Source organism: Mobula hypostoma, chromosome 2 (assembly GCF_963921235.1).
Source record: "Mobula hypostoma chromosome 2, sMobHyp1.1, whole genome shotgun sequence".
Classification (NCBI taxonomy): domain Eukaryota; kingdom Metazoa; phylum Chordata; class Chondrichthyes; order Myliobatiformes; family Myliobatidae; genus Mobula; species Mobula hypostoma.
The window spans coordinates 156,129,810-156,145,078 of NC_086098.1; the positions used below are offsets into that span (position 1 = coordinate 156,129,810).

Genomic DNA, 15,269 nt, shown 5'->3' on the forward strand with positions numbered 1-15,269 from the left:
TTAATACTCATGCTACCAATCTGTTTCAGATCAGCTAAGTTAAAGATAGATTTTATTGGAAAGCATACTATTTGTTCATGTTGTCCCATGAGCTCTCTTTTACTCTATTTTCTCAATTGCCAAAGCATCGCAGCTCAGTCTCCCTTATTTCTGTTCAGACATTTTGTAATTTTACTTTCACAACTTAGATGACATAAATGACTGTCTACTTCAATATTTATGTTTATGTGGAAAAATGTAACTATTTCTGGCTGAATTCTAAGTGATAGAGGATATAAGCTACACTTATTCTAAAACAAGTGAAGTACATATGGAAACATTACTGCAGATGAAGTTTTAGTGATGAGTCTTCATTCTGAAGCATTAAATCTGTTTTTCCTAGATTTCTAGCATCTGTAGTTTTTTTTACAACTTTAATTTGCGGGTGACTGAAGCTTGGTGGAAAATGTAAGCTGTAAACAGTGTCTTGGAGGAGGAGGATGTGGATGTTTAAGGACGGATCTCCAAAGCTAAAAGTGAGATAGTTGGAGCAACCACTGTTGTTGAAGCAGCAAAAACTAGTTGAGTGAGAAGCCAAAGCTGGAGGAGTACTAAAATATTGTAGAGTTATATGCTTGAGAGAGTGGGAGGCAGGACAATAAAAGAATTTGAATGCAAGGTATTTCTGAATCAGGAGCCAAGATAGGCCAGCACGTCATGTACTAGATAAACAAGGCTGACATGGGTTTGTGTGGGATGTGAGACTATTTTTAAGGAACTTCGACAATTGTTGGGAGACATACAAGCAGGTCAAAGTGAGAGCAACTGATCCAGCTTAAGTATTTTGAGAACCAAGACCATCATACACAGTGTACTTACTTCACAGCTTATGGGGCATGACAATTTAGTATGAGTTTAAACCTGTCGTGATGTGAACTGGGAAGGAATTTACCGCCCATTTTTGATTGATCTGAATCATGTGCACAGCATGAGTGGAGTCTCATGAAAGCCAATCTTCTGTTTCCTGACCTGAATGAAGTTATACTCCAGTTTGCTGATGACACCACTGTCATGCACTGAATCAGTGGTGGTGATCAACCTCTCACAATGTCTGCAAGACTAAGGAACTGATAATAGACTTCAGGAGAGGGAAACCAGCGGTACATGAGCCAGTCCTCATTGAAGGATTAGAGGTAGAGAGGGTTAGCAACTTTAAATTCCTCAGTGTTACTATTTCAGAGGAGCTTTCCTGGGCGCAGTGTCTAAGTGCAATTGCAAGGAAGGCATGACAGCGCTTCTACTTTCTTAGGAGTTTGCGGAGATTTGGCATGACACCTAAAACTTTGGCAAACCTCTATAGAAGTGGAGTGTATGTGTAGCGTATTCAGCCTAGTACATAAAAGGTAAATCCCTTCCTGCTGTTGAGCACATCTACATGAAACACTGATGAAAGAAAGCAGCATCCATCATCAGAGATCACCATCACCTAGGTCATGCTCTCTTTCGCTGTTGCCATCAGGTAGAAGGTACAAGAGCCTCAGGACTCGCACCCCCAGGTTCAAGAACAGTTACTACCTCTCAACCATCAGGGCCTTGAGTAAAAGGGGCTAACTACACTCAATTTCGCTTGCCCCTTCTTTGAAATGTTCCCACAACCAATAAACTCACTTTTAAAGAATCTATATTTCATGTTGTTGTTATTTATTGCTTTTTTTTATATTTGCCTTTGCACAGTTTGTTATCTTCTGCCCTCTGTTGATCTTTCATTGATCTTGTTATAGTTACTATTCTAAAGACTTGCTGAATATGCCCACAAGAAAACGAATCTCAGAGTTGTATATGGTGACATATACAGTGGTGCTAGAAAAATTGTGAACCCTGTAGAATTTTCCCTATTTCTGCATAAATATGATCTAAATGTCATCAGATTTTCACAAGTCCTAAAGCTAGATAAAGAGAACCTAATTAAATAAATAACACAAAACATTATACTTGTTCATATATTTATCGACAAAAATATCTAATATTACTTGTATTTGTTAGAAAAAGTATGTGAACCTTTGGGATTATGCCTTCTACAAAAGCTGTTGCAGTCCTGTGTCCCAATCAATGAGATGAGATTGGAAGTGTGGGTTGTAGAGATGCCCTGTCCTATATAAAAAAAGACACACAAAGTCAGGTTACTGACAGCCTGCTCTTAAGAAAGATCTGTTTATGTGCACCATGCCTTGATCAAAATAACTTTCTGAGGACCTTAGAAGAAGAATTGTAGAGATGCATGAAGCTGGAAAAAGCTACAAAAGCATTTCTAAAGACCTGAATGTTCATCAGTCTACAGTAAGAGAAATTGTCTACAAATGGAGTAATTAAATTAACTTTTTTCAAAAGGCCAAGATGGATCGCACTTCTTAAGGATCCTAACCAGAATGCATCACCCAGTTTTAATTGGAATGTTGGTGGGGGCGGGGGGGGTTGGTTCAAAAATACAGGGAAGAAGTGTAAGATGAATAAATTAATTTTGCTGAGCTGACTATGAAAAGAGTCAGGACAATGAAGAAATATTGTTATCTAGAGCTAAAGAACATACCTTACTAAAACAGTCAGAGAAAGAGAATTCAATGACTGTTTTGAAGTATTTCAAAATCATTTGCTAACTATTTATAGAGCTTTTCTTTTCTGTTCCAGAAATTGGATGTTAAATCTCTCATTAAGTTGAACTACCATAAAAACAATGAAGGTACGTCCTCTCTTTGTCACATTCTATTCATTGAAGAACCATGAAGGACCTTGTAGTTTCGTCAAATGTTTTCTTCACCTGTGTGCATATTCAATACGTTATATGGGGGAAGGGAGAAAAATTGTTTTTTCCTTGAACACTAACATTTTGTATTCTCGCACTATATCACAGCACATTAGACTTAACTGCTTGACAACTCTTAACAGAAATTTACATGAAACTGCCAACTGTGGTAGATAATTTTCTCCACTCTTGAAGATGGGAAGGAACCAAAAGATAAGAAATTATAGGCCAGTTAGACTAACAGTGGTGGTTGGTAAGATGTTGGACTCCATTATTAAGAAGGTTCATGAAAATGGTCCCAGGAATGAAAGGGTTAACTTATGAGGAACATTTGATGACTCTGGGCCTGTACTCGCTGGAATTCAGAAGAATGAGTGGTGATCTCATTGAAACTTATTGAATATAGAAAGGTCCAGATAGAGTGGATGTAGAGAGAATGTTTCCTGTTGTGTTGTGTTGGACCAGAGGGCACAGCCTCAGCATAGAAAGATGTACCTTTAGAATAGAGAATTGAGGTCAATAGACAATAGGTGCAGGAGTAGGCCATTCGGCCCTTCGAGCCAGCACTGCCATTCACTGTGATCATGGCTGATCATCCACAATCAGTACCCCGTTCCTGCCTTCTCCCCATATCCCTTGACTCCGCTATCATTAAGAGCTGTATCTAACTCTCTTTTGAAAGCATCCAAAGAATTGGCCTCCACTGCCTTCTGAGGCAGAGCATTCCACAGATCCACAACTCTCTGGGTGAAAAAGTTTTTCCTCAATTCCGTTCTAAATGGCCTACCCCTTATTCTCAAATTGTGGCCTCTGGTTCTGGACTCCCCCAACATCGGGAACGTGTTTCCTGCCTTTAGCGTGCCGAATCCCTTTATAATCTTATATGTTTCAATCAGATTCCCTCTCATCTTTCTAAATTCCAGTGTATACAAGCCCAGTCGCTCCAATCTTTCAACATATGACAGTCCCGCCATCCCGGGAATTAACCTCATGAACCTCCGCTGCACTCCCTCAATAGCAAGAATGTCCTTCCTCAAATTTGGAGACCAAAACTGTACACAATACTCCAGGTGTGGTCTCACCTGGGCCCCGTACAACTGCAGAAGGACTTCTTTGCTCCTATACTCAACTCCCCTTGTTATGAAGGCCAACATGCCATTAGCTCTCTCTTTCCCTGACTGCTTTAGTAAGGTATGTTCTTTAACTCTAGATAACAATATTTCTTCATTGTCCTGACTCTTTTCATAGTCAGCTCAGCAAAATGAATTTATTCATCTTACACTTCTTCCCTGTATTTTAGAACCACCTCCCCCCGCCAACATTCCAATTAAAACTGGGTGATGCATTATGGTTAGGATCCTCAAAAAGTTCAGTCCATCTTGGCATTTTGAAAAAAGTTAATTTAATTACTCCATTTGTAGTAATTTTAGAGGAGGAATTTTATTAGACAGAAGTTGGTGAATCTGTGGGATTCATCGCCACAGACAACTGTGAAGGCCAGGTCACTGGGTATATTTAATGTGGAGTTTGATAAATTCTTGATTAATAAGGGCACCAAAAGTTACAGGGAGTAGGCAGGAGTATGGAATTTAGAGGGCTAATAAATCAGCCATGATGGAATGGCAGAGCAGACTTGATGGGCGGAATTGAGCAGACACCATTGATTGGAGTTGTTTGTGAGATCACAAACAGTAGTGGTAATGTGTGGCATTGTATGTCAAGAAATTAGAGGGGTAAGCAGTAAGGGGGGTTAATTTAAGTATAGACTGGTCAATAGACAGTAGGTGCAGGAGTAGGCCATTCAGCCCTTGAGCCAGCACCACCATTCACTGTGATCATGGCTGATCATCCACAATCAGTACCCTTTTCCTGCCTTCTCCCAAATCCTTTCACTCCGCTATCTTTAAGAGCTCTATCTAACTCTGAGGCAGAGCATTCCACAGAACCACAACTCTCCGTGTGAAAAAGTTTTTCCTCAACTCCGTTCTAAATTGTCTACCTCTTAATCTTAAACTGTGGCCTCTGGTTCTGGACTCCCCCAACATCAGGAACTATATACAACATAAAAACACTGACTCCTGCAGAACACCACTAGTCACTGTCAGCAAACCGGACAAGGTTCCTTTTATTCTCACTCACTACCTTCTTCCAAGCAGCCAATGCTCTAACCACCTTAGTAACTTTCCTGCAATACTGCGGGCTCTTAACTTGGTAAGCAGCCTCATTTGTGGAACCTTGTCAAAGACCTTCTGAAAGTCCAAATATATAACATGCTGTGCATTCCCTTTCTCTATCCCACTTGTAATCTCCTCAAAGAATTTCATCAGGTTCATCAGGCAGGATTTTCCCGTAATGAAACCATGCTACTTTATCCTATCTTTGTTCTGCGTCACCAAGTACTCTATCACCTCGTCTTTAACAATTGACTTTAACATCTTCCCAACCACTGAGATCAGACTAACTGGTCTATAATTTCCTTTCTGCTGCCTTCTTCCTTTCTTAAAGAGTGGAGTGACATTTGCAATTTTCCAGTCCTCTGGCACCATGCCAGAGTCGAATGATTTTTGAAAGATCATTTCTAATGCTGCCACAATCTTTAATGCTACCTCTTTCAGGACCCTAGGGTGCAGTTCATTTGGTCCGGGTAACTTATGTACTTTTAGGTCTTGCAGCTTTTTGAGCACCTTCTCCCTTGTAATAGTAACTGCACCCACTTCTCTTCCTTCACACTAAGGTCAAAGTAAAGTAATGATCATGGTGTGGTCAGCTAATAGGAGATGATTGGACAATTGAGAGTTGAAGACAGGATATTTTAAATCTAGTATTGTGGAAGAGATAGGGTTCATATAGCTAATTACATTAATGAAAGTGATTATCAATATATTAGAACATTTGAATATAAAGATTAAAAGTGATTTAATTTATAAAAATTAAACTCTTAAATCCAAACATAGTAAACTACAAAGGTCTGAGGAATAAATCGGTAAAGTGCATTAAAAATTGAAAGAGACTGCAGATGCTAGAGTCTGGAACAATAAAAAATACTGGAGGAACACAATGGTTCAACAGCATCTGTGGAGGCAAAGGACATAAGTCGATATTTTGGGTCAAAACCCTACATCAGTACTGAAAGGGAAGAGGAAAGGTTGCCAGTACATAGTAGTATGGGGGGGTGGGGGGATGAGAAGTGGAACGAGATGAGAGGATATCAGGCAAATGGATGCAAGTGAGGAAGTGGGGTAGGACAGATGCTGTTAGGCAATGGTGAAAGCAGATTGGGAGGAGATGATGAGCAGATGGAACCAGATGAGGAGAGAAGGAAGATGGGAGAAATGAATAAAAGGGGAAGTCAACTGGGTGACAAATGAGTGAGTGTGGGAGGATAACACCAGGGGTAACATTGGAAAGCTCATTGTTCATGCTATTGGGTTCTAAATGTAAAAAAAAAGTATGATGCCTAACATCTAAGTGATCAATACATAATTGGGAACAAATTATGGCTGGTAATGGAAACAATCTGGTGGGTAATGGATCTCAAGAGAGTGGGTTTGTTGAATGCCTGAGACGGCTTTTTAGAGCAGTTTGTCATTGAGCTTACTAGGGGATCAGCTATATTGGATTGGGTGTTATGTAATGAACTGGAGGCAATTAGGGAGCTTAAGGTAAAAGAACCCTTATATACCAGTGATCACAATGTGACTGAGTTCAACTTCAAATTTGATAGGGGGAAAGTAAAGTCTGACAGAGCAGTGTTTCAGTGGAGAAAGGGAAATTACAGTGGTATGAGTGAGGAGTTGGCCAACGTCAATTGGAAAGAGCTGCTGGCAGGGATGTCAGCAGAGCAGCAATGGCGTGCGTTTCTGGGGAAAACGAGGAAGGTGCAGGACATGTGTATTCCAAAAGTGAAGAAATACTCAAAGGGCAAAATAGTGCAACCATGGCTAACAAGGGAAGTCAAAGCTAAGGAAGTCAAAAGAGAGGGCATACAACAAAGCAAAAATTAGTGGGATTGAGAAGTTTTTAAAAACCTAGAGTGAGCAACTAAAAGAATCATTAGAAGTGTGACGAGAATACACATAGATTAAGATGTTAGCTGTCCTGTGCTGGCACCAGTGGGATCAGCAGTTGGTCTGCCACCTGTCTTCAGGAGAGAGAGAGATAAGGAAAACAATGGAGCAGCATTTGGAGATGTTAATGAAGGAACGGAAAGAGAGCTGTCAAGATCGGCTCCCCCTTTGAACCCTGAACTGTTTGAAGTGATGGACAGGCGATACCCCAGCAGGGGGATAAAAAGGGACAGGTTCGCTAAGGCAGGACACACACGACACCTGAGGTAACGAGACCCTGGAAGCGGTGCGTCTCTCACAAGTCGGTGGGAAGTTTTGGAAGGCTGGTTGCGGGACCAGGCCATTGACGCACAGGGTGGAAAGGCACGATTGGTGGGAACCTGGTGTGTGTCCACCCTTGCCTGGGTGCCAGGTTCACCACAGAGAAACGATCGTATCTGGAAACGGAGGGGGTCACGGTTGGTGACCTCAGATGACATCACAAAGGACTCGCCCGAAAGCTGACTGCGAAGGTCTGTGTGTGGAAGCCGTTTTGAATATTCATTCATTTTGCTCTCTCTCTCCTTCCCTCCACTGTCTGCGAACTGAACTGAACTAAATTGAACTGAACTTTGCGTCACTTTGAAACTGGTCATTTACCCCTAGACAACGATAGAGCTTGATTGATCCTGTTATCTTAATTCTGTGTACATGTGTGTTTATCATTGCTAACTGTTGCATTTATTATCCTTTTGATTAGAGTACTGTGTTGCTTGTTTCTTTAATAAAACTTTCTTAGTTCTAGTAATCCAGACTCCAACTGAGTGATCCATTTCTGCTGGTTTGGCAACCCAGTTACGGGGTACGTAACATAAGGGAAAAGATGAAATATGAAAGCAAGCTAGCAAATAATATCAAAGTGGATAATAAAAGCTTTTTCGAGTATGTAAAACATAAAAGAGAGATGAAAGTGGATATAGGACAGCTAGAAAATGAGGCAGGTGAAATAATAACGGGAGACAAAGAGATGGCATGTGAACTAATTGTGTATTTTGCATCAGTTTTCACTGTGGAAGACATTAGCCGTGTGCCAGATGTTGTGTGTGAAGGAAGAGAAGTGGGTGCAGTTACTATTACAAGGGAGAAGGTGCTCAAAAAGCTGAAAGACCTAAAAGTGCACAAGTCACCTGGACCAAATGAACTGCACCCTAGGGTCCTGAAAGAGGTAGCATTAGAGATTGTGGCAGCATTAGAAATGATCTTTCAAAAATCATTCAACTCTGGCATGGTGTCAGAGGACTGGAAAATTGCAAATGTCACTCCATTCTTTAAGAAAGGAGGAAGGCAGCAGAAAGGAAATTATAGACCAGTTAGTCTGACCTCAGTGGTTGAGAAGATGTTAAAGTCATTTGTTAAGGATGAGGTGATGGAGTACTTGGTGACGCAGAACAAGATAGGGTAAAGCAGCATGGTTTCATTAAGGGAAAATCCTGCCTGACGAACCTGTTGAAATTCTTTGAGATTACAAGTGGGATAGATAAAGGGAATGCAGAGCATGTTATATATTTGGGCTTTCAGAAGGTCTTTGACAAGGTTCCACAAATGAGGCTGCTTACCAAGTTAGGAGCCCGCGGTATTGCAGGAATGTTACTAAGGTGGTTAGAGCATTGGCTGCTTGGAAGAAGGTAGTGAGTGAGAATAAAAGGAACCTTGTCTGGTTTGCTGACAGTGACTAGTGGTGTTCTGCAGGAGTCAGTGTTGGTACCACTCTTTTCATGTTGTATGTAAATGATTTAGATGATGAAATAGATGGCTTTGTTGCCAAGTTTGCAGATGATATGAAGATTGGATGGATGGGCAGGTGGTATTGAGGAAACAGGTAGGATGCAGAAGGACTTAGACAGATGAGGAGAATGGGCACAAAAGTGGCAAATGAAATATAATGTTGGAAAATGCATTGTCATGCACTTTGGTAGTAGAAATAAATATGAGGACTATTTTCTAAACAGGGAGAAAATCCAAAAATCTGAGACGCAAAGTGACTTGGGAGTCCTTGTGCAGAACATCCTAAAGGTTAACTTGCAGGTTGAGTTGGTGGTGAGGAAGGCAAATGCAATGTTAGCATTCATTTCAAGAGGCCTAGAATACAAGAGCAGCGATGTGATGCTGTTGCTTTATAAGGCACTGGTGAGGCCTTACCTTCAGTATTGTGTACAGTTTTGGGCTCCTCATCTTAGAAGATATTTACTGCCATGGAGAGGGTCCAAAGGAGTTTCATAAAGATGATTCCAGGAATAAAAGAGTTATCATATGAGGAACGTTTGATGGCTCTGGATCTGTACTCGCCGGAATTTAGAAGGATGAGGGAGGATCTTATTGAAACCTTTCAAACTTTGAAAAGCCTAGACAGAGTAGATATGGAAAGGATATTTCCCATGGTGGGGGAGTCCAGGAGAAGAGGGCGCAGCCTCAGCATAGAGGGGCATCCATTCAAAACAGAGATGTGGAGAAAGCCAGAGGGTGGTGAATTCATGGAATTTGTTGCTATGTGCAACTTGGAGGCCAGGTCGTTGGGTGTATTTAAGGCAGAGATTGGTAGGTTCTTGATTGGACATGGCATCAAAGGTTACGGGGACAAGTCAGGAAATGGAGTTGAGGAGGAGAAAAAAAGGATCAGCCATGATGAAATGGTGGAGCAGACTCGATGGGCCAAATGGCATAATTCTGCTCCAATGTCTTGTAGTGTTATGGTCAAATGTGTATCCCCTTTAAGAAATGAAAAGTCAGCTGGGAAAATGGTCCCACTATGGTAAAAAGTTAAGTTAAACATACTAATAGATCAAAGGAAAATGTTTAAAATGCATTAGAGCAGCAAGATGCCTGATAATGCCCAAGTTTCTCACATAATGAGTTTCAGAAGATTTTTCTGATCTGAAGGTTACTGTAACATTGTAAAAATAGTTAATTTGGAAATACATGGGATACAGGGGTTAATTGGGGTAGCTGCTTATTAGGGAGAACTCTTAAAGAACAAAACTATTTAAGAGGATAACTAGGATTCCCGTTGTTTATTTGGGATACTATGCTGCTTAATTGGGACAGGAGATTGTTGGCAAACAGTTTTCAACTAACATCAGTTGGGTGCACTTGTGTGGCTGTTAGACACTATACCATGCTAAGAGAAAACAGTTTATAAACATCATTAGCTACGTGTGTTTGTGCTCAAAAATCAGTGATCTTTGTCACTGATAGTTGACAAGAAATAAGCAGTAAGACAATTCAGAGCAACACACAAAATGCTGGAGGAACTCGGCAACTCAGACAGCATCCTTGGAAATGAACAGTCAATGTTTCGGGCCAAGACTCTTCTTCAGGACTGGAAAGGAAGGGAGAAGATGTGAAAATAAAATGGTGTGGGAGGGGGGAGGGCTGTTTTGCTCACTAGTTTCAAGCATTCAGGCTTTGAAATGCCAGGAGTGAAAATGAAACACTTTCACTACTTCAACAATTTCAGAACTACAAAGAATTTGAAGAAATCAATGTTGATTATCACAATGAAAATGAAGATTTGGAGGATACAATTGTCAAAAACATTGTATGAAGGCAGTCCGTTATCTGCATCAGGTGTCTGCACTGATTTTGTTCTTTTACAGTCAATCAAGAGAATGCAGAAGTGTACCTTGGGTGAATTCCTCTGTTGGTAACTAGTAGGAACTAAAACACAGTTTAATAGTATTGTAGTAATATTGGTAGTGTTCCAATCTGCTCTGTGTTTTATTTAAATGCATAATTCGTAACTCAGTTAAATTAGTCCTTTTTATACCTTTTTAATTATTTCTATGAAACTTCGGCTAAATAGGGCAGCCACTTAATTGGGCCAAAATGTACCAATCCTGATGTTTCCCAGTTAACCAGAATCCACTGTATATTGGAATGAATGTATGAATTGTGTTAATTCATTTTCCAAGTGACATCTCTTTCAGCAAAAGTATTGCTGCTTCTAAGATTCTATCCAGTGTAACTAGTTGTTTGTGAGTGCACCCAGACTTGTCTGAGTTTAATTCCATGTTGATCATTTCAGCTAGCATATAATGCATGTGGGAAGTGTCTTTATTTCATAGTCTAAATATTTAATATTATGATTCTGGCTTGTACTAAGCTGGTCCCAGTTCAGTTAGTGCAGTGCCAATAACTAGATCAAAAGAAGTAAAGTAAAATGGTTAAATTTTCAATGTTGTTTGAGTGATTATTCACTTTTTAAAAATAAATAGTTGGTTATCATTGCTAAATTAAGAAAAGAAATTTTTAAATTGCATGCTTTCTTCGTTCTTTAGCCTGTCTACTGACTAGTTCAGCGCTACGTCAGTGTGTTGTTTGGAAGGCTGGGTGTTGCCAAAATCTTAGTTACTGTTGTTTTCGGAGTCTTTATTAAGCTGCATTGTTACTGTGTAAACAAAATAATATTTTACGTTGAGTAAATAGCATCAAATTGGCTTTACACTGGATCATTTGTATTTTTAAATACAACAAGAATATTACTGTAATCTTACTGTTCATAGGCAGCAGATCATTGTATTCTGAACGGAAAGTAAATTTTTCAATTGATTTTTTTCTGCTTGGGTAAATTGTGTTATGGACAAATCTAATTGACTAAGGGTATTCACAAAGAGCATGATCACTGTGCACACACTACATATGGTTGTAATCAATTGATATCCTGTTCAATTCAGCAACCCTATCAATAAATAGCAATAAGCATAAAAGGTAAAGTTAAGTGGTTTATTGTGTGATTTGGGATAATTCTGTGCTGAATTATTGCCTATGTGGTTGCGCCTCATTAATGCCATCCTGTAATGGACAAGTCACAAATTCTTTTCTGAATTACAGCAAACAGCAAGTGCATTTCAAAATGTACTACTTTGGCTAGAGAGCGATTTGAAACATCATGAAGTTATCAAGGCATAATAAAGTTCAAATGTTTTCTCCTTTGATGTCAGTCAGATGGATGCCATTGTATTGGGCTTCTATAGCAAGTCCTATGTTCTCACTGTTATGTAAATTCCTCTCCCTAGTCACTGTTTTAAAATGAACCAGACTCATCAGTTTTAGCCTCCAAGCTGATATTGTCTTTAGCCTTGCTTCAACACCTTCAGATCTGAATAATCTGGTCCTTCTGGATGAACAGGATGAATGTGATGAATAGCATGCATTGCTTCCAATGGTTTATCTACTTCATCTAAACTAATACTTCCATTAGGAGGCCGTGTGGTGTGTTGGCCTTCATCAATCGTGGGATTGAGTTCAAGAGCCGTGAGGTAATGTTACAGCTATATAAAACTTTAGTGAGACCCCACTTGGAATACTGTGTTCAGTTCTGATCACCTCTTTACAGGAAGTATGTAGATGCTATATGGAGAGGAGATTGACAAGGATATTGCCTGGATTGGAAAGCATGCCTTATGAGAATAGGTTGAGTGAACTTGGCCTTTTCTCCTTGGAGCAATGGAGGATGAGCAATGACCTGATAGGGGTGTATAAGATGATGAGAGGCATTGATTATCTGGATAGCCAGAGGCTTTTTCCCGGGGCTGTAATGGCTAACACAAGGGGGCATAGTTTTAAGGTGCTTGGAAGTAGCTACATGGGGGATATCAGGGGTAAGTTTTTCACGCAGAGAGCGGTGGGTGCGTGGAAGATTCAAAGATCCAAAAAACTTTATTGTCGTTCAAACCATACATCAGCTCTGCAGGGCAGAATGGGACAGTGTTCCTCAGGGGCAGTGCAATCATAACATAACAAACGCAACACTAAATAATAAACATAACAATAAATAGTAAAACACAACAGCCACGTCAGTTAAATCAGTTATGTGTCCAGTGCAAATTAAAAGTGTCCAAAGCAGAGTCAGGTGGAGCAGCTATTTAGCAGTCTGATTGTCTGTGGGAGGAAGCTGTTTAATAGCCTTGTGGTTTTAGTTTTGATGCTCCTGTAACGTTTGCCTGATGGCAGAAGAAAAAACAGGTCATGGAGAGGGTGTGAGGGGTCTTTAATGATGTACCGTGTCTTCTGGAGGCATCGACTCTGAAAGAGGTCTTGGACAGAAGGTAGGGAGACCCCAATAACCTTCTCTGCTCCCCTAACCACCCTCTGCAAGGCTTTTTTGTCGACAGCACTGCAGCTGGAGTACCAGGTTGTGATGCAAAAGGTCAGCACACTCTCAACCACGCCTCTGTAGAATGTAGTTAAGATGTAAGTGGGGAGTGATGCTTATTTAAGCTTCCTCAGAAAGTGCAATCTCTGCTGGGCCCGTTTCACAATCCCAGTGGTGTTCCTGGACCAGGTGAGATTGTCCGAGATCTGCACCCCAAGGAACTTGATGTTTTCCACTCTCTCCACTGTGGAGCCGCTGATGCTGAGGGGTGAGTGCTCAGGCTGAGACCGTCTGAAATCGACGATCATCTCCTTGATTTTGGTGACATTAAGCATCAAGTTGTTATCCCTGCACCAGCTCTCTCAGTGTTTGACCCCCTCCCTGTACATGGCGAAGGTGGATACATTAGGGTCTTTTAAGAGACTGTTATATAGGTACGTGGAGTTTAGATAAATAGAGGGCTATGCGGTAGGGAAATTCTAGGCAGCTTCTAGAATAGGTAACGTGGTCGGTACAACATTACCCGACTGCTTTGAATCGGTGGTCTGGGCCGTATTCAGGGATTCATCTTCAAATCTGGATGAGTATACTGCAGTTGTTACCAACTTCATTAAAACCTGTGTGGATGAGTGTGTGCATACAAAGACTTGTTATACATTCCCAAACCAAAAGCGGTGGATGAAGGCCAGATCTGTGGCATTCAAGTCTGGAGATCCAGGTCTATACCAGAAAACCAGTTATGACTTGTGGAGGGCTATCTCAAGGACAAAGGGACAATTTCAAGTGAGGGTGGAGGTGACATTGGATGTACGATAACTCTGGCAGGGTCTGCAAGACGTTACTTCTCACAAAGCAAAACCCAATAGCATGAATGGCAGTGATGCTTCACTACCAGCTGAACTCAACACCTTCTATGCCCGCTTTGAAAGGGAGAATATAATTATAGCTGTATGATCCCTGCTGCACCCGGTGACCCTGTGATCTCTGTGTCAGAGGCCGATGTTAGGCTGTCTTTTAAGAGAGTGAATCCTAGCAAGATGGAAGGTCCTGATGGAAACTTGTGCCAACCAACTGGCGGGAATATTCAAGGACATTTTTCAACCTTTCACTGCTACGGGTGGAAGTTCCCACTTACTTCAAAAAGGCAATATACCAGTGCCTAAGAAGAATAATGTGAGCTGCCTTATTCCCCGGTAGCACTCTGATCTACAGTGATGAAATGCTTTGAGAGGTTGGTCATGACTAGATTAACTCCTGCCTCAACAAGGACCTGGACCCGTTGCAGTTTGCCTATTGCCACAATAGGTCAATGGCAGATGCAATCTCAGTGGCTCTCCACATGGCCTTAGACCACCTGGACAATACAAACACCTATGTCAGGATGCTGTTCATCGACTATAGCTCAGCATTTAACAAAATCATTCCCACAATCCTGATTAAGAAGTTACAGAACCTGAGCCTCTGTACCTCCCTCTGCAATTGGATCCTCGACTTCCTAACCAGTAGACTACAATCTGTGTGGATAGGTGATAATGTCTCCTTTGTGCCGATGATCAACATTGGGGCACCCAGGTATGCTCTACTCTCTCTATACCCATGACTGTGTGGCTAGGCATAGCTCAAATACCATCTATAACTTGCTGATGATACAACCATTGTTGGTAGAATCTCAAAGGGCATACAGAAGTGAGATATGACAATTAGTGGAGTGGTGTCACAGCAACAACCTTGCATTCAACGTCAGTAAGATGAAAGAGCTGATTGTGGATTTCAAGAAGGGTAAGATGAAAGAACACACACCAATCCTCGTGGAGGGATCAGAATTGGAGAGTGTGAGCAGTTTCAAGTTCCTGGGTGTCAAGATCTCTGAGGACCTAACCTGGTCCCAACATATCGGTGCAGTTATAAAGAAGGCAAGACAGTGACTGTACTTCATTAGGAGTTTGAAGAGATTTGGTATGTCAACAAATACACATAGATGTACCATGGAGAGCATTCTGACAGGCTACATCACTGTCTGGTATGGAGGGGCTACTGCGTGGGACCGATAGAAGCTGCAGAAGGTTGTAAATCTAGTCAGCTCCACCTTGGGTACTAGCCTACAAAGTACCCAGGACATCTTCAGGGAGTGGTGTCTCAGAAAGGCAATGTCCATTATTAAGGACCTCCAGTACCCAGGGCATGCCTTTTTCTCACTGTTACCATCAGGGAGGAGGTACAGAAGGTGCAGAATCACACTCAACGATTCAGGAATATCTTCTTCCCCTCTGCCACCTGATTTCTAGATGGATAT

At 41.1% G+C, this 15,269-nt stretch overlaps 1 protein-coding gene across 1 annotated transcript in view; it reads left to right on the plus strand.

Moving 5' to 3' along the window:
• The window catches only part of ppil2 (peptidylprolyl isomerase (cyclophilin)-like 2), a 389,068-nt gene that overhangs the window by 71,631 nt on the left and 302,168 nt on the right, over positions 1-15,269 (plus strand). The window contains exon 6 of the mRNA XM_063040908.1: positions 2,665-2,716. Within this exon, the coding sequence (XP_062896978.1) occupies positions 2,665-2,716 (52 nt within the window). The remainder of the gene's footprint in view (positions 1-2,664; positions 2,717-15,269) is intronic.